This window comes from Mastigoproctus giganteus, chromosome 3 (assembly GCF_048544385.1).
Source record: "Mastigoproctus giganteus isolate SK-2022 chromosome 3, ASM4854438v1, whole genome shotgun sequence".
Lineage (NCBI taxonomy): Eukaryota > Metazoa > Arthropoda > Arachnida > Uropygi > Thelyphonidae > Mastigoproctus > Mastigoproctus giganteus.
The window spans coordinates 256,323,832-256,346,315 of record NC_143577.1 but is presented as its reverse complement, the minus strand read 5'-3'; the positions used below and the strand labels follow the sequence as shown (position 1 = coordinate 256,346,315).

Genomic DNA, 22,484 nt, shown 5'->3' with positions numbered 1-22,484 from the left:
TGCTTCATTTCCTAAGATGCGAGATAAATCAGGTGATATATTCAATGTAGAGAGTGACTGAAAAGTGTGTGACCGGATGGTTGAATGTAAGGGACAATCAACCAGGAAATGACGGACTGTAAGTTGCGTCTGACAGGATGAGCACTGCGGTGGACTTTCCCCCAATAATAGGAAGAGATGAGTATAGTGAGTGTGTCCAATTCTGAGTCTTGCCAGTACCACTTCCTCTCGTCTATTTCTTCGGAAGCCAGACAGCCACAGCTTTGGATCTTCTTTTATCTGATAAAGTTTATTGTTAGGGTCACTTTTCCAGGTCTGTGACCATATATCATAGCAGGCTTTGCGTATGACCGACTTAAAATCAGAGAAAGGAACCTGAGGATGTTGTGAGAGAGCGGGTTGGGGATGTTTAGCGGCAAAGTCAGCACTTTCATTTCCCGGAATGCCTGAATGGCCAGGGATCCAGCAAAAACTGATTGACTGATTGGACACACTGCAAGCGAATAGCTGGGAATGAATCTGTTTCAATATAGGGTGAGAAATTGAGGAATTCTTCCTTATGGCAGAGACAGCACTAAGAGAATCTGTGTAAATTATGGCAGATGAGATGGAGAGCTCAATTATCTTACTAAGCGCTAACTTAATAGCATATAATTCAGCTGTGAAGACGCTGCAAGCAAGCGGTAATGTGGCTGAACTTGTAAATAAAGGAAAAACTGCCGCAGCACCTACCATACTCTCAGTTTTTGAACCATCCGTATAAATTTTACAGACATGGTTGTCCGTAGCATGAGCTGAATGTAACTGTCTGATATTGCAGGAAGGTATATTTTTCCCCCACTGGAGGAAGTATGTATCTTGAAAGACAGACACATATGTCCAAGGAGCAACAGGTGTAGTTGTGTCTTGGAAAATGTCATTTAAATTGATATTCCAAGTCTGAACAAGTTCTTTGATCCTGAGAGAGGCGGGTCTATTTTCATTTGGTTTGCTCTCGTAGAAGGCATCCCAACGAGTATTATAGAGATACTCCCAACTTGGGTGCGATGGTAGACTCTGGATCTTAGCAGCGTAGTGAAGCAGTAGTGTTTTTCTACGCAGGTGTAATGGGGGATCATGCGCTTCAATATATAGACTTTGGATCGGAGAAGTCCTGAAAGCTCCCAGCGCAGTTCTCAGAGCACTGTGATGGATCATATTTAGCTGTTTTAATGTAGTGCTCCTGGCAGAGTCATACACTGGACAACCATAATCTAGTCGTGAACGGATTAAACTTCTATAGAGATGCAGCAAAGTACACCGATCAGCTCCCCATGACATAGATGAGACAGAACGAAGTATATTCAAATGCCTTAAACAAGTAGTTCTCAAATAAGTGATGTGAGCTTGGAAATTTAGTTTGCGGTCTAATAGTAGTCCAAGAAATTTAACGGTATTAACAAGCGGGATTGGAGTATTGTTTATTTGCAGTTCAGGTTCGGGATGGAGAGTTCGCTTCTTGCAAAAGTGTGTGACAGTGCATTTCTTTTCTGACAGTCTGTAACCGTTCAGTGAAGTCCAGGTTTCTATTTTGGTTATGGCAAGTTGTAGCTGCCGTTCAATGGTATTCATACTTTGAGATTGACAGGAAATGGTAAGGTCATCTGCATACATATACGTTTGTACAGTTTTTGGGATATCTCGTGTCATACTACTAACTCTGATTGAAAACAGTGTTGGACTGAGTATTGATCCCTGTGGGACTCCCTCTTCCTGAATGTGAGATGTAGAGAGGATGTTTTTGTACCGGACTTGAAAAGAGCGCAATTGCAGGAAATTTTGAATTATTTCCGGCAAATGGCCCCGAAGCCCCAGATGGTAAAGGTCCCTAATAATACCATGGCGCCATGTTGTATCAAATGCCTTTTCAAGATCTAAATTGACCATGACTAGATGTTGTTTCATGACAAAGGCATTGCGGATATGAGATTCGGCTTTGATAAGCACGTCCAGTGTTGATCTGTTTTTCCGAAAGCCATATTGTTGTTCTGGAAGAAGATTCTCTGACTCCAGGATGTAGGTGAGTCTAGTATGAACCATCCTTTCGAAAATTTTTCCCATGCAGCTCGTAAGAGATATTGGCCTGTAATTTTCAACACAGGAAGGATCTTTTCCTGGTTTTGGTAAGGCGATAACGAACGAATGGCGCCATGAAGAAGGATAGGCATTTTCAGTGAAGATCCGATTATAAAAAATTAATAGAGTTCTCAAGTCTTCATCAAGTAAATGCTTTAGCATAACGTAGTGAACTCCATCTGGTCCTGTAGCGCTATTGGAAGATCTGTTTAATGATTCTTGCAGTTCTATTAATGTAAATGGTTGGTTGTACGACAGTGAGCGGCGCGTGAAGAAGTTGATTTTATACCGTTCTGCACCTGCTTTGATGTTCTGAAAGGCAGACGCATAGGTGGCAGAAGCTGAGATTTTTGCAAATGATTCTGCTAATGCATTTGCGACTTCTTCAGGAGTAGAAATGTCTTTCCCTCTCCAATGAAGTATCGGAGAGGGCAGCCGAGAAAATTTGCCATTTAATGCCTGTATTCTTTTCCAGATGACCCGTGTATCCGTGTCTTTGGTAATGGTTGAGGCAAAAGCAATCCATGAATCCCGTTTCGCTTTCCGCCTAACTTGTCTAGCTTTCGCTTTGAGTCTTTTATAAGAAATTAGGTTACTAGTGGTGGGATACTTGCGGAAATTATTCCAAGCACGGTTTCTTTCCTGTTTGGCAATTAAACAATCTGTATTCCACCAATTATTTCTGTGTTTGTGATAAGGCGTGGATTTTGGAATGGAAGCATTAGCTGCAGTGAGAATCTGATTGGTTATATAAGTATTTACTTCATCAATATGTTGTCTTTGAACATAACATCTGTCTAAGAGTATTTGGGCAGAATATCCTTCCCAATTTGCCTTTTTAAACTGCCAGTTGGATCGCTGAACAGGATTCGGAGTTACTCTTGTTTGTAGTGAGCAAATAATTGGAAAGTGATCACTGTTAAAGGGATCAGTTAATACTGACCATGTCATGATTGGAAAGACAGAGGGTGAACAAATTGATAAGTCGATTGCAGAAACAGATCCTGTTGCTAGGTGTATGTAAGTAGGAGATCCAGAATTTAGTAAATTAAGACCATTATTGTTCATGAATTCCTCCACCAATTTGCCTCTTCTATCCATTGTAGCAGACCCCCACAATGGATGATGTCCATTAAAGTCACCAAAGAGACAAATTGGAGTTGGGAGTTGTGAAATCAGGTTGTCAAGTTCTGAATGAGGAAGTGGTAGAGAGGGTGAAATGTAGATGGAAACAATGGTAATTGAAATACCAACTGCAATACGAGCTGCGACAACTTCTAGAGTGGTTCTCAATTGGATCGGCCTGGATGGAATGTCAGAGTTAACAAGAATAGCTACTCCGCCACGAGCAGCAGAGTTTGAACTCCTGTCTCGTCTATATATCACATAATTTGAGAATTTTGGTGAAATTTGGGGTGACAAGAAAGTTTCCTGTAGGCATACACCTATGGGATTGAATTGAGCTAGTAAATCCCTTAAGTCATCAGAATGACTACTTAGTCCTCTGCAGTTCCATTGTATGATGTTATACATTATTTAGTTTTGGCTGAGGATGATTCGTCTGACTGTTTTTTGTTCGTGGGACATTTTTTCCGGTCTTTTTTTGGGAATGTGGGGCGTCCAAGATCCATGGTGTCATCTGCATGGAGTTCTAGAATGGGCTTCTCATTACGTAGCAGCTCATCTACATCCATATTATTGGTAGGCGCTTCCATTTTTTTTGAGACTGAGTGAGATTTTAATTGTTCTTTTTCAATCGAGACCAATGGGGTATGAGTAGGGATACTGATTGGAGTATTTGTGGCTTCGCTAGTTTTTTTTGGAGGATTATGAGGATTATCTTTTTTAGAGGTTGAAAGTGTAACTTTAAGCCAATTCGCTAGAGAGGTGTTAGGCGGAACTGATACATCCGTTTGAGCTGCAGTAGAAACAAAGTTTCTAGTTCGAGCTGCATAAGAACGACCACTAGGCATGGTCAACATAACTTGTCTACGTGCCTCAGGAAACGTGACTTTATTTTCAATTTTGTATTTTTGTATTTTCTTTCCTGTTATCCATAGCTCACAAGTTTTGGAAAAGGCTGGATGGCTTCCTTTGCAGTTTGGACAAACAGGAGTTTTGACTGAACAATCCGCTTGGGTGTGATCTTTAGAGCCACAGATGGGACATGTGGCTTCCCCGCGACAAGCCTGCTGGGAATGGCCGTATTTCTGACATTTAAAGCAACGAACAGGATTCGGGATGTAGGGTCGAATCCGGCAGTTTAAATAACCAGCTTTAATACAGGATGGTAAGTCTGGAGTGCTAAATGTCAGAATGATGGATCTTGTTGGAGTAAGATTTCCATCTTTTTTTGTCATGATCCGTTTTACATTTACTACTTTCTGACTGCTGAGTTCTTGGAGTAGTTCTTCTTCGGAGACTGTAATTAGGTCCCACTCGCTGATGACACCTTTTGACGAATTTAGAGTTTTGTGGGGAGTAATTTCTACTGTCAACCCACCAAATGTTGTTGTTTTTAACAGCCGCTCAGAATGTTTAGAGGTGGCTGTTTCTATCAGAAGGTCTCCGGATTGCAGTCTTTTAACCATTTTTGGTGATCCTGCAATTGACTCCAAGATTTTCTGAATTAAGAATGGTGACAACTTACCCACAGGTTGGGCGGACAGGGAATGAATCACCAGGAAGTTTGGGCAATCGTCATGACATTCTGCTTCTCTTCGCAGTCTTTTTGGTTGACTTGAGTCATGGTCAGGGTTGGAATCTTCCGCTCTTGAGCTCAAAGGCTCTAAGTTTGGATAATGATTTTTATCCATGCTTGCTCCTTTTTGCCCTGGGGGTTTGCCTTTACCACCCAGGTTACCGGCCCCGCCACGGGGAGGCAGGAGCAGTGCCGCTTGGTGGCCAAGCGTAGAGTTAGTAAGTTAGTACGGCTAGTTAAATTAAAGAAAAAGGTACTTGCCTTCTTCTGGGCTCTCTTCTTAGTGTTTTTAAGTAAGTAGAGCTACTTAACAGAAAATTTTAATTCTAAGAGAAAAACAAGGAAAACTCTGTCACTTGGAGGAAAAACGCTTTATAAACTCGCAAGAATCGCTTGGCCACGGAAACGCTTGGCACCCGGGGCCTAGAGATGCAGTATGCGACGATCAATACTTTTGTGAAGATGAAAACCCTCATGGATAAGTTCTAACAGAGTTACTAATTAGTGATTGTTGGAAATTATTAAGTGTTTTTTTCCTTTTAAAAATATCCAAAGAAAATGTTTGTAGGGCAGAGAAGTTACGTGAATTTTCATCAAGAACTCTAAGATTTCTTCAGTTAGAAGATACTGTAAGTCGGTATAGTGTTGAAAAGAAGTATTCGTTGTTCTTCATAGAAAGGAGAATTTAGGAGGATATAAATCCAGGTCTCAACTTCACGTACGTAAGTTTTAAGTTTGGTTTTCAGGCGCCCCTTGAACTTTACCGCTCGGGTGCAGCGCACCCCTTCCACCCTCGGATTGGCTAGAGCAACAGGCATCCCCTTTAAAGTTTTATTTATATGTGTACGTAAGTTTTAAGTTTGGTTTTCAGGCGCCCCTTGAACGTTACCGCTCGGGTGCAGCGCACCCCTTCCACCCTCGGATTGGCTAGAGCAACAGCTACACTTTTTTTTCTTGGTGTCGACTGAACATGCTTACACCTCCGCAAAACAGGAAAACAGGATACTAATGAGCGTGTATACCCTTGCAACGCCGTATTTATAGAAACGACTGATGCAGTACCTTGCAATTACTGTCTGTTGCAATAGAAGCGTTATCTGACGCAATATCTTTGCTTTGCGACAAACAATATCTTATACGTTTCACTACTTTTTTTAAGGTGATGCAGTTTTTTTGTCTGCCACTGTATAAATCTAATGGTAGGATTCCAGCAATTACTTGTAGGGCATTGGTTAAAACTGTGTAGCTATACGATGTGTAGCTAGTAACATAATTCGGCTCAAGGAAAGGAAAATTTAGCCTGTATTTTGACTTTGACAACTTTGTGAAACCAAATGTCAAATGCGTAAGAAATCCGTATAGGCAGGAAAATGGTTTTATAATAAAGTACTAACGTCTTCTTGTTCAAACCCCAATCGAACCGAGAAATTCTTATTACAAATGCTGTAAAATTCTTTATTTTATTTACAAGGCTGTTAATATGTGGCTAGAAACTGAGTATATCGTCCGGAAGCATCCCTAGAAGATATTTAATTTGTGAGACATGTGATATTTGCTTGCGTTAATAGAAATATTTGATGGTCTTTGATAATCTAATAATAAATTAGATTCTTATTGATCTTCAACAATAATAAATTATTATTGAAGATGATCAGCAATTTCGTTTTGGTTGACAAAATTTTTAACTTCTTTACATAACCCATTCCAAAAGGTCACGCGAATGTATTGTGCACGTTCTTCTAAGATCATTCTTCACCTGCCTGATATGCAGATGACAAGGTCATGAACATAAGCTGTATTAAAGCAGTTCTCAAAATTATATAAGAACCATTGATCAAGGACTGCATTCCAGAGGAGAGGCCCTAGTGAATGAAACACATTGGGTTACCAGTAAAGTTAGGAGCTGATGACATTAAATATTGGTTACAATGAGCGTTGCAGAGTTTTTGAGGGTGCTCCCCCAACAAATGGAATTGAAAGTGGAATCAAAGTCTATAAAGATTGTCATTTCATGCTCAGACAGTGATTCATGAATGCAATTGCATTCTCTGCAAAAATACCCTTTTTTAAAGCCATTCTGATTGAGCATAGATTGTGAGCTTGCAAGGGTTTTGGAGGCGAGGAGCTAACAGTTTTTTCTATATTTTTCCAATATTTGATAAAGATATTATACGATAGGTCTTAGTGTTCAAAGATAGTTTACCTGGTTTGTGTAAAATAAATAAGGCGACATTCCAGAGCTGCGGGTAGAATTCACCAATGAAACATTGGTCCATACATACCAGGGCTCTTAGTTCTTGCCAGCAAAACATGTCCATTATTAAAAGCCGCCAAATATTCTGTAAATATGCCGAAAAATGAAAAAGGTTGGAATAAACGTGAAAACATTAAAATTAACGTTTAACGACACTACAGTAGTAATCCAATAACAGGATCTATATAATAATTTGCTTATATCCCTTCGCACCTCTGTCCAGAAGACTCTGAATCAAAGACTAAGCAAGTTTTTGACCTGACTCCTTTCTAAATGGTACTTAATAGTAAAATTAAGAAAAATAAATCCAAAAAATTTTCCGACCGATTTTCAAATCGCGAGAATTGATTTAGCTCCCAATGAAACTAACTTGGCGTTTACTTCGAAGAGAAGGCAATTTCTTACCTTTTTTTTCATCACAATCAACAAATCTCAGAGTCAGAATTTTGCAATAATTATAAATTGGGGCAATAATTATAATTTTTTTAAAAGACGATATAGTCATACATTTTCAAAATTATCAAATTGCATTTTTACCCGAGTTCGTCCCACTGACACCTCAGCTAGCAGCAAAGGGAGCCGAGGGAAAGGTTTTTGTAATTACTTCGACCTTAATCTTTACTTCTCCTCTGAAACAGTGTTGGCGAAATATTCACCACGGATATTCTAATTATCGAATAAACTGTTTGTAGTGGTTAAAAGCTCCTACACATTGCAATGGGGGGATGCTTAATTAGGGATTCGCCAATTCTTACTGAACGAGCATGCAAAACGCTGGTTCAGTAAGAATCGAAAGTGCTATGCTAATCGAAGGTGTTGAGCACGTAAAGCTAATACACTGTATATTACCTGGTATCATTTGGAGAATTAATTTGTTCGAATGTTTATGAAATTGAGTTTTCTTCTTGCTGTGATTGCTCATTTTCTCACTGTGCTCGATCAATTAATGTTTTTACCCTGTTTTTGATGCCTAATGAATCGTGCGAATGAAATCGATATATCTGCTTCCTTCGCATGGTCCATTAATCTGAACAAATTGTAAACGCTAGTATCTTGAGAAAATGCGTGTTGTTTAAGAAGTTACAACTTTCTTCTCCGTGCTAATCCAGCTTCCTATTTTTCAGCAACCTCTCCAGGACGAACTCCGCCGTGCGGTTGGAAGACATCATCTCTGACCATTACGATGCCATGCAGACCCCATTGGTGGATGGTGAGTGTTCCACTTTAAACAGAGGTCGATTTGTTGTGATCTCGCCGTAACCACTTTTCACGGGATGATCTTCTAGCACAGTAAGTAATGAAACTATCTACACTATAATTTGCAACCGCCATGGACCTGCAGCTGAGCGCGCTTTCATGAACTCTCCTATAAAACCGGCGATGCCGTTAAACGGGGTCAGATTTAGAATTGCTAATGGGCCGCATAAATGGTCCTGGAACTCAGCTACACAGTAGAGGCACAACACACTCATTTCGGCGTGATTTGTGAAGTGATCACGACCGCTTTCCTTCTACACCCATAGAAAAGAACAGGGTTCGATTCTCTGAATCTCTCAGGACGGGGAGAATTTTTATGGGCCTTTTTTTCACAGCTGGCCAAGTTAATCAGTCTTCAGCTACGGTTATAAGGCTCCCGTTCCTGAAACATCAGGGTTTTTCACCCGGAAAAACAACTGACAACCGGCCACAATATGCACGCAATTCACAGACAGAATGCACTGACCCTTCACACACAAACGCATGGGCTCACATGGGCTGAAATCTCCTGCAGATTGCAGGAGATTTCAGCCTATGTTCTGTTTTCTTTTGTGATCCAGTTCAACCAGAAAAGAGAGTCGAACATAGGCCGTTCCTGCAGAGTTTGTTAATGAATGGTGTTAGTGGCGAAAGTAGATCCTTTGAAGAGTATCAAAATGTGCAATGTGAACTCCAGTAAGTAAGTGAAATGGAATATTGGAAAAGAAGGATACGACGTTGGGGAGCTTTGATTCCCATATGAGAAGTGAGAAAGCAACGCTCCGTCTGTCTGAGAACTGGGAATTCAAATTTCTGCAGGTTGGCCACAACTTGTAATCCTGGCGAGTTTAGAGTCCCAGAAGCAACAGCGGATCAACAGCATAAGCAGTTAAGGCCACATTCCGCCTTATATACTATCTGTAAATTGTATGTGTTCTGAAGTCGGTTTTCTGTTTGCTGGACGAAAACCCCTAGTTTCCGGAAGGGAAAACAATGCTACCCTCACTGGAGACCGACTAACTCAGCTACTTTGTGAGAAAAGCCCATAAAAATTCCTCACATTGTCGACTGGGCGCGAACTCAGTTCTTTTCCACCCGGCGTGGGGAGGACGGCGATCCTACCAACTGTGCTACCCACGAGGGCTTATCGGGCAGACTTAGTATTAGTATCGGTATTAATAGTGGTAAATGATGTAAGAAACATAGCTTATAAAGAAAAAGTAAAAAAAAAAAAAAAAAAAAAATTCCTACCACTTGTCTTCAATAATTTGCCTAGTTCTTCCTTGAATTTTATTCAGACTACCCTAATGTAGTCTGAAGTGAAGACTCCCCACTTCCACAACAATAGATGGAAATCTTGCTGCGAAAAGGATAATAGAAACTTTCAGCCAACAGTTTGATAGTCAAGTGTCTTACGTGGCTTCGCCTGTGATTCTTCCTGGTTCTCCTTTCCGTTTTTTTGTTCGGTAATGTTTAAATTTCAGCCAGGATCGTTCAACAGAATCGTTTCGAGATTTTGTAATATGAGTAAAAACTTAGTTTTTGTAAAGTCGCTTCGCATTAAAATGTTTTGTTTAACGCACAGCGAGTACTTTCCATTATTACGTCGTTTTAATTTTTATATAAAGTTATACCGCTAACATCTCACGATGTTTCCTTTTATTTCATTTCAGGGAACGCTGCCAACGTCACCATAAGAATCTCCATCTTGAACATCCGCTCCGTGGACGTCGCAGAAATGGTGAGTGTCCTGGTTAGATCTTCACCATTCTCGATACTCGTCGTTCATTTTGCCTAAGCTGCACAACGGCAGAAATTACCGCGAAAGAAAGGAAAAGGAGCTACATTCCTTACTCAAGCTCACTCATTAGTACGAGGCCAGTTCTGGCTGCCTACTCACCCTGGGAACACCCTGATCCGGGCGTTTCAGGGCTATTTGACCAGGGCTATTTGACCTGAAACGGTGGGTAGGTATCCTGATGGTATAACAGCTGATAATCCAGTTGTAAAATAAAGTCCACAATATTAGAGATGCCAAGTAGTGTGTGCAGTAGTTTAATACTTAATGAAAATTTCAGGGCATTCACAATATGAGATGTAATGAAACGATGCCCCTATAATAACTTCGGTTAATTTACGCAGTAAATTAACCGAATTTTCAGACAAATAAGTTAGTGCTTTTGCACTAACTTATTTATCTGTAGAACGGGCAGGCCAATCCATACGAACAATGTCCTCGCTTTCCAGAAACATATCAACAGCTGCAGTGCGATGGGGTGTGGCGTTATCGTCCATAAACACGAACTTGTGGCCAATGGCATCTCGGAATAGACGCACATGGGGAAGGATTACCTCAGTACAATAGCGTGCACCGGTTACATTACCGCCTTCCAATATCTGGAGTTGTGTACGTCCATACAAAGATAACGCCTCCCCAGACGAGAACACCTCGACCACCATATCGATCCCTTTCAGTGATTTTTGCGGAGTGACACCGCGTGCCAATCTCTCGCCAGATTAGCTGACGTCCAGAATCACTGCTGAGACTGAATATATGTTCATCAGTAAAGAATACCTTCAGTAAAGATTTTGTGGTTGTAACCTTTAGAAATAGTGTTGGTCCTTAAGTTTTGCGCACCAGTGTATGTCTGCAAATTGCTTGTGTTCTGTTTTCTGAACGAAAAACCCTTGTATCCGGGAGAAAAAACCACGAGTCAAATTTTGCTAGCAATTATAGGAGTTTAAGAAAATTTCCATTATCTTTTTCATACCGCTTTTTTGAAGAACCACGGAATACAAGTGATTGGGTCGCTAGCAAGTATATTATTGCTATTAATCTCCCTAATACATTTCGCCAATGGGTTTTTCTTCACTTAAAATTCCCTGCTGTTCAGAATCTATTGTGGGATTTCTTTTTAATCGGATATTACATTCTTTCCATTTTTGAAACAAATGCATGTGTAGTTTTGAAGTTTCGTGCATGGATAATGTTCGAGATATATTTCTCCTGTTACTGTAACCTTGAGTTGCGCGCAGTGTATTTAATTTATTTGAGTCAGGAAACAACAAACATGAAAAACAATATACGGAATTTTTACTTTTAGAATAAACTAACCATTTCTTTTCAATTTTTTTCCCATTTCGCAAGTAATTTGTGTAATGCGTCTTACTAAAATAGAGGAGTAGACCGATCGCGTACAACGGATCCAGACAGTACATACAGGCATAGCAAAAAAAAAAGGCCATATGCTACCAGGTTCACAAGGCGGAAAGCTTTTGTGGTTCATGCAGAATGTACGCAGCATAAAAAACAAGCTTCACTCCCTCCACACCCTTCTTTTTCTTGACGAGTTTGATATCATTTGTCTTATTGAAACATGGCCGGCGGATAGGCAGCTTGATCTTGTGCCTCTTAACACTCCCTACAAGCACATTGGGAATTCAAGAAACGCCAGACGAGGTGGTGGTGTAGAAATCTTTTTTAATGGTCGTTTTCAGCCAATAAGGACAAGGGTAAGCCAGTCGAACAACTTTCATGTACAACGCTAAGGAGTCCTCTTATTCAAATTCAGCGCTGCCTGGTTTACATCCCCCCAGATCACAATGAAGACTCCAAATCTGAGCTGCTCACCTGGCTGGCAACAAATTTAGTACCTAAAACTCCAACTATAGTTGCGGACGATTTCAACTTGCCGGTCCCTAAGCACGAAGATTTTGACATTATATGCTTAGATTTCAGGCAATATTTTGATACTGTTGCGCATAAAAGACTGCTGTACAAATTGGAGCAGTGCAGCATTAAGGGCAAGTTAATTGCAGCGTCTGAAGACTAGACTCATGTGAGGAGATCTGGCTGAATATGTAAATGAACATGCAAAATGAGTTCTCAATAATTCAAATATCTGGAATGTTACTTATATGAGCTACAAAATTCAAATTGAATTATTGTCAGTAATTACTGGTTAAATAAAAACCAAATTTTGACCTTATTAAAACAGCAAAATATTATGCATTAATAGTGGACTGCACACTGGTCAAAAGTCGTGAAGAACTGTCATCACTAGTTATAAGAATCGAAACCAAAGATTTAAAAACTGATAAATGCATACCCTCTGGACATTTCATGGGTTTCATTCCTGCTTATGATTCTACAGGAGTTGGACTAATAGAACCGGTATTGAAGCAGCTATATGTTTTAGGAATACCTTTAAAAAATATAAGAGGCTAGGGTTATAATAATGGTGTTAACAGGAAGAGTCAGTAGTCATGGATGCATAGCGGGATTCTTCAAAAAAATTCCTAGAGTATTTTATGTACCTCGTTATTCTCTAAATTTTGATATAAATGATGCAACTTCTGCTTCAGGAGAAAAAGTTGAATTTTTTTTCTATAGTTCAAGAGTTCTTTTTATTTTGCAGAGGCTCAGTGTATAAATGGTATGTATTAAAAAAAAGTATGTATTAACTGTCAATTGGGTCATCACAACTAGATGGGAAAGTGGAATTGAAGTTATAAAACCTCTGCGCTATCAGTTAGCTAATATACATGATGCTTTAGTAGAAATACTTAAAAATTCAAATGCGGACAATTTAGTTCGGCATTAAACACGATATTTAACTGAAAACAATTCTTTTTTTTTTAAATTTGAATGTAGTGTGATAATTTGTAACGACGTTCTTAATGAGAAATAATGTAATTTCAGAAATGTTACAAAGACTCTTGATTTATCTGAATGTGTAAACGCTATTGATAAATTTGCAACTTTTTTTAAAAGAATATCCTAAATAATTTCAATAACGTATTAATTTATGCAAAAGAAATTGTAGCAGAAGCTGAAATCGAAAGTGTTTTATACATTCTCTAAAAAAAAAATGATTTTGAAGCTAAAGACCATGTAAGCAGGATTCTCAGGAAAAGTTTTAAATTGATTTTGTTTTAAACTTTTTATTGGATGTAACTATTAATTCTTTGGAAAATCGATTTACAGTCCTAATCACACTCATTGATGTTTTTAAAATATTACATGTTATTGTTGTTGTATTTGGGTATTTGGCACAAGGGCCTCTTGGGCCATATTGTGCCTGTTCTATATTTACTTATCACAAATTTCTCATGTTACTGTGATCATAGGCCATTATAAAGATTTATCTGTTTCAAATAAGTAAACAGTTGCTCCAAATTTGCGCCATTGCCAAGAATCTGCAATAAGGTTATCGGTTCCTTCAAGTGGAATAGGGAGGTAAAGCTTGATTTTCTGGTAGTTGAAAGTTGGGGACATTCAATGAGAATATGATTTATTGTTAACTGCGACTGGCAAAAGAAACATTGAGGAGGGTTCTCTCCCATAAGAAAATACAGATAAGTTGGATGTGAATGACCGATGCGGAGCCTTGCTAGAATTACTTCTTCTCGCCTGCTTTTCCTGATACTAGATGTCCACAGTTTTGCTTCTTTTTTTATCTGCAGCAGTTTATTATTTATTTTAGCTTTCCAGAGGTCAGACCATTGCTTCCTACATGATGTTTCGATGATGGATTTGTAGTCGGTGTAGGGCACTTTTTGTTGCCTGGAAGAGCCTGAGTCAGGGTGTTTAGCGGCGGCGTCCACTTGTTCATTACCTGGAATGCCTACATGACCAGGTATCCAGCAGAAGGTAACCTTCTGGTTGGCTTTTTGACAGTAAATTAACTTAGACCGTATCTCTTTAAGAATCGGATGAGAGGGCGACATGGTAGATTGAATGGCAGTGATTGCGCTTAAGGAGTCTGTGTATATCAGAGATTGCTTTATACGGCTGTTGTGTATTCTATCTAGAGCTAGTTTTATTGCAAATAATTCTGCAGTATAGATACTGCATTCCGTAGGAAGAGACGCAGCAACTGAGAAGGTGGAAGAGTCTGCTGCAGCATCAACGGCTGCATCTGTTTTGGAGCCATCAGTATAGATAGGTACTTTATCTGAGTTTTCCAACGAATGAGTTTTATGGAGCTGTTGATAGTTGATATTTGCCAGAGAAGATTTTCCCCATCTTAAAAATAAATTGTCGCAGAGAGGTGCGAATTCTGTCCAGGGAGTTCCAGGAGTAGCAAGGTCTTGGAATATGTTGTGAAATTTAATATCTCAACTGATCATGAGTTCTTGCAGTCGAATCCCTGCGGGGCGGTTTTCATTAGGCTTATTGTGATATAATTCAGCATATTGAGGCTCAAACAGGTATTGCCAGCTGGGGTCGGATGGTATGCTTTTAATTTTTGCTGCATAATTGCACAATAAGGATTTTCTGCTGAGATGCAAAGGGGGTTCATTTGCCTCAATATACAGGCTGTGGACTGGAGATGTTCTGAAGGCTCCCACAGCTGTCCTAAGAACACTATGCTGTATGGTGTTCAGACGTAATAGTGAACTTTTCCTAGCGGAGTCATAGACAGGTGATCCATAATCTAAGCGTGATCTTATTAAAGCTCTATAGAGATGAAGGAGAGAGCTTCTGTCAGCACCCCAGCACTTGGCAGAGACTGCTCTTAGGATGTTCAGTTTTTTAAGACATGTAGTTCGAAGGAAAGCAATATGGGAAACAAAATTAAGTTTATTATCTAATTATAACCCCAACAGATGAAAATTGTTAGTGACAGGAATCAGGTTGTTTTTTTAAAAATATATCTGGATCCAGGTGAAGTTTGCGCTTTTTACAAAAATGAATTGCACTAGATTTCTTTTCTGATAGGGAATAACCATTCCGCAATGCCCATGATTCGATTTTAGCGATGGAAATTTGAAGTTGTCTTTCAATGGTGTTCATGGTTTGGGATTAACAAGAAACAATGAGATCATCAGCGAACATATACGATTCTACTGTATTCGGTCATCGTGTGTCATGTTTGTAATTCTTATTGAAAATAACGTCGGACTAAGAATGGACCATTGAGGAACACCCTCCTCTTGTTCAAATGATTTGGATAAATTGTTCATGTATCTAACCTAAAATGTTCTGTGGCATAGAAAGTTTTGTATAAAGTGAGGTAAATTACCTCTCAAGCCAAAATAATGATGATCTTGAAGTACACCATATCGCCAGGTGTTATGAAAGGCTTTCTCAATATGGAGATTGATCATGACCAGATGTTGTCCCCTTATGAAGGCATTTCGGATGTTTGCTTCTGCTTTTATCATTACATCTAACGTGGATCGGTTCTTTCGAAACCCGTACTGATTGTTATTTAGCAAGTTGTTAAGTTTCCAGGAAACACGTTAGCCGCCTGTGAACCATTTTTTCCAGGACTTTGCCTAAACAGCTGGTCAGTGAAATTGGCCTGTAATTATGTGGAAAGCTGCGATCCTTTCCTGGCTTTGGAAAGGCTAGTATAATTGAGTGACGCCAAGAGTTTTGGTAAGTATTTTCTAGAAATATTCGATTGTAATATTTTAACAATGCGTTCTTTTGTTTTGTTTTTGTTGGCTTATCATGACATAGTAGATCCCATCTGGACCAGCAGCACTACTGGATGTTTTATTGTGCGCCCCTAAAAGTTCTGTTAAAGTAAATGGCTGGTTGTACGGGTGTGAAACTCTAGTGGGGAAATTGATCTTATGCTGCTCTAATGATTCTTAATTTGCTGAAAGATTGGGTTGTAGGTGGATACGCCTGATATACTGGCAAATGATTCGGCTAAGGCATTTGCAATTTCTGCCGGAGAGGACAACTCCTTTCCTTTCCAGTTTAATATTGAAGCCGGGGACTAGACATATTTGCCATCAAGTGTTTGTATTTTCCTCCAGATGAGTCTGATATCTGTGTCCTTGTTTATACTAGAGGAAAAGTTAATCCATACTTCTTTTTTTGCTTTCCTTCTTATTCGGCGGAACTTGACTTTCATTCTTTTAAAACTAATTAGGTTACTGGTTGTGGGGAATTTGCGGAACAAATTCCAAGCCCAATTTTTTTCCTGTTTAGCGTATGTACAATCCAGATTGCACCAGTAATTACTGAGTTTGCGTTTCCCAGGCAAGGACTTTGGTATTGTAGAGTTGGCAGCTTGTAATAATTGATTAGTTATATGTTGTGTAACATAATCTATGGGCTGGAGTTGAATTATTTCATCATCTAACTGAACATTAGAAGCATATTCATTCCATTGTGCCCTACGAAATTTCCATTTGGAGCGACCCGGCAAAGGGGAGTTTACCCGTGTTTGCAGCTTGCAGAGAATTAGTAGATGATCACTATTTAGTGGATTTTCAAGAACAGACCACTCCTTATTAATACATATGGAGGGAGAGCAGATTGAAAGGTCTATTGTACTCATGGATCCTGTAGAAAAATGAATATAGGTAGGCTCACCAGTGTTTAAAAGTGTAAGTTGACACACATCGAGAAGAGTTTCTATTAGTTTTGTCGATTGTTGGAGATCCCCACAGCGAATGATGAGCATTGAAGTCTCCGAGCAAATAGAAAGGAGGTGATAGCTGGTCTATTAGATTTTCAAGATTTTCTGAGGAGAATGAGGAATTTGGGGGTATATATATAGATGCTATTGTAATAGTCATGCCAATTTCTGCGCGCATTTCCACTACCTCAAAAGGAGTCTGAAGAGCAACAGGTTTAAATGGAATATTATTTCTAACAAGAACCGCCACGCCTCCACGGGCCGGCGAGTCGATACTCCAATCTCTTCTAAACATGGTATAATTTTTAATGGTAGGACACACTTGTGGATTTAAATAGGTTTCTTGTAGGGATATACATGCTGGTTCATAGCGGTTGACGAGATCATGCAAGTCGTCTTTTGCATTACGAAAGCTTCTATAATTCCACTGAAGAATTCTTTCCTTTATGCGTTCTTGTTAGTTGTTTTTGTTTCAGACTGTTTTTTGGTTGTAGCTTGTTTATACCTCTCTGTTTTTACTTTGTCTTTCTTAAGAAAGAAAGGACGTGTCGTGTCCATCTCGTCAGTTGCGTGAAGTTCTAAAATTCCATCGTCTGAATTATTCTGATGATCAATATCCATTTCCGTTGAAATCCGTGGATGCACCATTGGGGTTTCTGTATCTTTTGGTTTCATTGTTGACACATCGACTGGAATGGAGATTGGAGTATTGCTTGCTTGTTCAGTTGTTTGTTGTGAAGGACACTGTTTGTGTGAAGTGAGTATGGATCGTGCCCAATTCGGGATAGATGTATTAGGAGGAACTGTAAAATCTGTTTGGATAGTTATTACTGATTGGACCTGTTTAGCAACTGTGGCATACGTACGATTTGGCTCCATTTTGATTACTTCTCTTCTCGCCTCTGAAAAAGTGACTTTATTCTCCACTTTATATTTCTGTATTTTTTCCCTTGCTTCCATAGTTCGCATATTTTGGAGAAAGCTGGGTGATTACCATTACAATTTAGACAATGAAGAGTGGTAGCATTGCAATCGGATTGGTTGTGCTCCTTAGAGCTGCTAAAAGTGAGGATTATGCTCCTTGTTGGAACGAGAGTACCATCTTTACGAGTCATGATTCTCCTGGATTGGATGACTCTTTTTTCTCCTAGCTCTTTGACTATTTCCTCCTCTGATACGGTTAATAAGTCCCATTCTGCAATTACTCCCTTAGAGGAATTTAGGGTGGCATGGGGAGTGACTTTTTGGATGTCCGCCGAAAGTTGTCAGATTTAATAATTTTGCAGAATGCTGGGATTTCATGGTCTCTACCAGAAGATCCCCAGACTGGAGTCGCCTTACTGATTTTGGTGAACCTGCGACAGCCTCTAAGCATTTTTTTTCACAAGGAATGGAGACAATTTACTCATAGGCTGGTCTGATATAGAGTGCAGTATGAGGAACGCTGGTATCTCCTCTTGAGGATTTGTTTTCAACCTCTTGGGTTGGGTTGGGAAAAGTCATCATCAGTGTGTTTTGTCGCTAGTTTTGAGCTCGGAGGCTCTAAAGGTGGAAACGTATTGTTATCCATTTTTGCTCCTTTCAGTCCTGGGAGAGTGGATTTCTTCTCCCAGGTTACCGGCCCCGCCATGGGGAGGCAGGAGCAGTGCCGCTAGAGTGACCAAGCGGTATAAAAGTTAGTATATTAGTTTCAATGGAAAAAAGAAAAGTGACTTGCCTTTCTGAAACTTAGTTACAGATCGTAAGACTAAGTTTACTGTTATTTAATGAAAACGTAAGAAAACTTTTATAAATGAACAAAAACTGTAGCTTCGAGAAAAATGCTCTAGAAATCACTGAGAATCGCTTGATCACTATAACGCTTCGCACCCGGGGCCAAAATATTAGATAATGCACATGATATAAATATTATCATTAATGGACCCGAAACAGTTCTGAATCACTGCAGAGACATCCAAGTTGCATTATCTGATTGCCAGGATGCTAATATCAATAGAAATGAATTGAGTACCGAAATTCAAAATCTAGCTTCATTCTTGTGGCCAAACAGAGTCTATTTTGAAGTATACTTATTTGCACAATTTAACAGACATATTTCCGAGCACAGCAATTATGTTGCGAATTCTTTTACCACTAAAAGGATTCGCAACACCGTTAACAGTGGAAAGTGGTGAATGAATTTTTCAAAACTTAAATTATAAAAAAAAAAAAAAAAAACACTATGAGAGAACACCCACAATTCAAGACAGATTAGTGAATTTAGCGCTAATTGAAATTTAATTTTCAATAGTAAGCTAAGTGAATCTAGCTTACTATTGAAAATGAGATCTATTTAATTGGGCAAATGTATCTACGGACCCCATTGATACATTTGCTCAATTAAAAGCTCGACAAATATGTATTTTAAAATGCGAATTACATTCCTTAATACTTTTTTGGAGATTTGATAATCATTTAATTAATTTAATTATTTTTTGATCAGATTCTATCGCTTTCCACTGATTACTTGGAAATCTCCACTGGTTGCTAGTGGCGTCTCTCACTAGCATTTCTTTTATGTTGCCATTATTCCACAGGATGATGCATGCCATTCACGGTGCATGATTAGGTTAGATGCTTGTTAAACAAAGCAACTAAGGCTATGAGGCAACTGCGTGTATTCCCCCGTCTGTGGACAAAAAACCCGAGTTTCGTGGGAAAAAAAGCATATAACCCACGTCTGAGGCTGACAAACTCATCCACGTTGTAAAAAAAGATGGTAAAAATCTTTGCGTCGTTGACTGGATTCAAACTCAGGTCAAAACATGTGTTGAGACGAGAATGATTATAACCAGTGTCTACCGGCGAGAGCATCGATGGTGGCGTCATGTGGAAAGATGAGTTTTCTCGCCAAAATAATTACCGTTAAAAATTTCCCAAGGACGATTGGGGAGAATTAATTACGGAATATTTCGTGCATTCGACACCAGTTGTCGCTCGTGGCGATTTGCGTGGGCTCTTGGTTACGATTTGACAGCTGCGGATGGAACAAACCAGATTAGGGAAAGGGTCGATGGGGGATTTAGAGCCTAATGCGCGACGTAGCTGGCTGAGGATCTGTGGGTGACGTGGGTTCCAGGAAGCTGGGAAGGAAAGAATTTGTCGCATTAGCTGGTCTTCAGAGTGTGTTACCCCCATTTCAGCCACATTTGTATAGCAAAGACTTGTGAAAGTAAAGAAAACCGGAATGATTCAGAGATGATCATTTTGTGTTTCTTTATCCTTTTCGTGATACAAGTTGCGGAAATAAAACTGGCGAACTGTTGAACTTTATATTTTAGCTAAACTAAGGAAAGATTTTATTTCTTTAAGCTAAAGGTTCCTGATCTAACGATGCAATCACGGCTATCCAATATTTTTTTATTTAATTATAATTTTTATTTTATGTGTTCTTATTTCTTATTTTTCATTTTTGTTATTTATTTTTTTGCAGTCTTACATCGCCGACATCTTTCTGTATAAGGAGTGGGAGGACCGTCGCCTCAAATTTCCTGACTGGGTGAAAGATGAGAAATTGATTCTGAACTTGGAATGGAAGAAGCACATCTGGACTCCAGATATCTTCTTCCAAAATGCTATCGAAGGCAAAGTCCACGACACTATCATCCCTTACATGTATTTGTGGCTGAAGAAGAATTTAACTGTGTTTTTCGCTGCCAGGTAATTTCCCTTGTTCTTTCCCCACCCCCCCGACCCTCAAGTGCATTTCTCGGCGATTCGAGAAACCGTTTCTTGGCCAAGTTACATTCATCAGAAGTTGCGAAATTCTTAGGAAACGCATAAAGCCTTCCATACCCATATCAGCAACTATTTAAAAGTGAGTTTTAAAAACAGTTCAGTTTGGCTTTTGCCCTTGGGGACAGCTAATATTCCTCAGCGTAAATCCTGTTAGGGTGGTTGGGCCTACCAAAACAGTTGTTAGAATTTCCGCCAAAGCAACCAAAACCACGAAAGGTCACTATATCGTGGCCGTAATTTTCGCACATTGCGTGGGGTTTTTGATGCTTTTCTGGATGAAAATCGCAGTTTCCGAGATAAAAATCGTCCCCTCTAGAAACGAAATAGGTTGGGGAAAGGGGTGAAAACGATTGTAATAGGTGATTCTGTGTGACGTTATATTCTAAGGAGGGAAGCAATAAACATTTCTAGCTGAAAGAAAGTGATGAATAAATTGATTACCAATCAATACATGCAAGTTGGTGCAAATGCATCATTTCTGCACGCAGCCAACTAATGCGTAACTAGGAATTGGCATCGTTTAAGTATATCTCATATTGTGATTATCTTCACGACGTGTTACCATGGTATTGTACTACCTCGTCTGGATGGTGGTATTCTCTGCGGATACCACCATCCAGACGGTACCGTTGCAACACCAGGGTACCTGCCCACCGATGAGGAGCCAACAAGCTCCTAAACTCATGTAGAAGGCTCTTTGGTCGTCATCGAAGATTCGGTCGTTTATTTTCCTTTAGGAACTCTCTTTGTGTCGGCGTAGTCTCTTGCTGAGGGCGAGGAGGTTCTACTTCAGTGTGTTCAAGCATTCCCCTATTCTCTGATTTTTCGTCTCGGGCTTGCTGTGGACGCTGTCTTTCTTGAGGATGTTCTTCACTTTTCTAATCAATTTCTTACTCCTATTGCCCTGTTGGTACTGTGTCAATTGGCCCATCTTGACTGTTAATTCTTCTATCTTCTGCTGAAGTCTTCTTTTGCATGCTGGCGGTTCGCTTTTTTTTATCTGTTTTTCTGTTTCTGGTCTCTCGTTTCTCTTCCATTAATCTTGGTGGCTGCTACGGCAGCACAGTATACGACTGTACGGATGGCCTCCAGTGTAGCACCATTGCTGTCTAGATAATGTGGTATTATTTGCCAATTGAGGTGGTCTTGACTCTCTATAGGATCCTATTGGCCGTCTGCTTCGATATCACATGGGTTTTTGCTGAGTTCATTCCTTCGAATCCTGTTAGGGCTGTCTTCCACTGGTCTTTTGTGAATATCACGACCTCGTCTCTTTACACTTCAGCCGCTTTGGGTTGTGTTTCTTCTTTGCTCGTTCTCCTCTGGTTCCGTGCGTGTTGTCCCTATTCGTTGTAGTTGATCACTTACGTCATGCTTGATTTTTTTCTAAGATTAGAGGAGCTATCAGGTTCTTTGTGACGATGGCCCTCTTTTGGTCCGCTATTCGATGTGTGGTGACCTGAATATCCGGGAATCGTTCCACCCACTTGATATGTAGTCTCGACCTGTACATTGCCATATTGGTCTCTAGCTTGGTTATTTCGTAGTATGTTCACATGATGTACGTATTCATTTTGATGCTCCATTTGATGCGTTGGCATTTTCTTCCTTCCTCGGGAGACTGTCTTCGATTTTTCGAACCCACCATTCGACCTAAGGCCTGAACGCGAGTGACTTTATCCTGCGCCACACTCGATGCAGTATGATTATTATTTCTCTCTGACATCCTCTATCTATGGAGGTGGACCTGTTTAGCTTCGGCTTACGTCCAGTGGTAGTGCTACTTCTTGAGAGTGACACAAAATGGCACCACAATCTGCCTTAACTGTCACTCTGACCTTGGGGAAGGTAGGACCGCTGGAGAAACTTTTGCGATGTTGATTTTATTATTATTTTTATTATTTTTTAATAATAATAATATTATTATAATTATTATTATTCTAATTTATTACTATTATTATTATTCTAATTTATTACTATTATTATTATTCTAATTTATTACTATTATTATTATACT

General features: G+C 39.6%; 1 protein-coding gene across 3 annotated transcripts in view; it reads left to right on the top strand.

Moving 5' to 3' along the window:
- The window catches only part of LOC150089089 (glycine receptor subunit alpha-2-like), a 77,515-nt gene that overhangs the window by 15,939 nt on the left and 39,092 nt on the right, over positions 1-22,484 (top strand). Inside the window, exons 2-4 of one of the 3 annotated variants that reach the window (XM_090371048.1) lie at positions 8,195-8,280; positions 9,980-10,047; positions 20,163-20,389. In XM_090371048.1, coding sequence (XP_090227174.1) covers positions 8,195-8,280; positions 9,980-10,047; positions 20,163-20,389 — 381 coding nt within the window. Of the gene's footprint in view, positions 1-8,194; positions 8,361-9,979; positions 10,048-20,162; positions 20,390-22,484 lie in introns of those variants that run through there. The other 2 variants (XM_090371050.1, XM_090371049.1) reach the window with 2 other exon arrangements.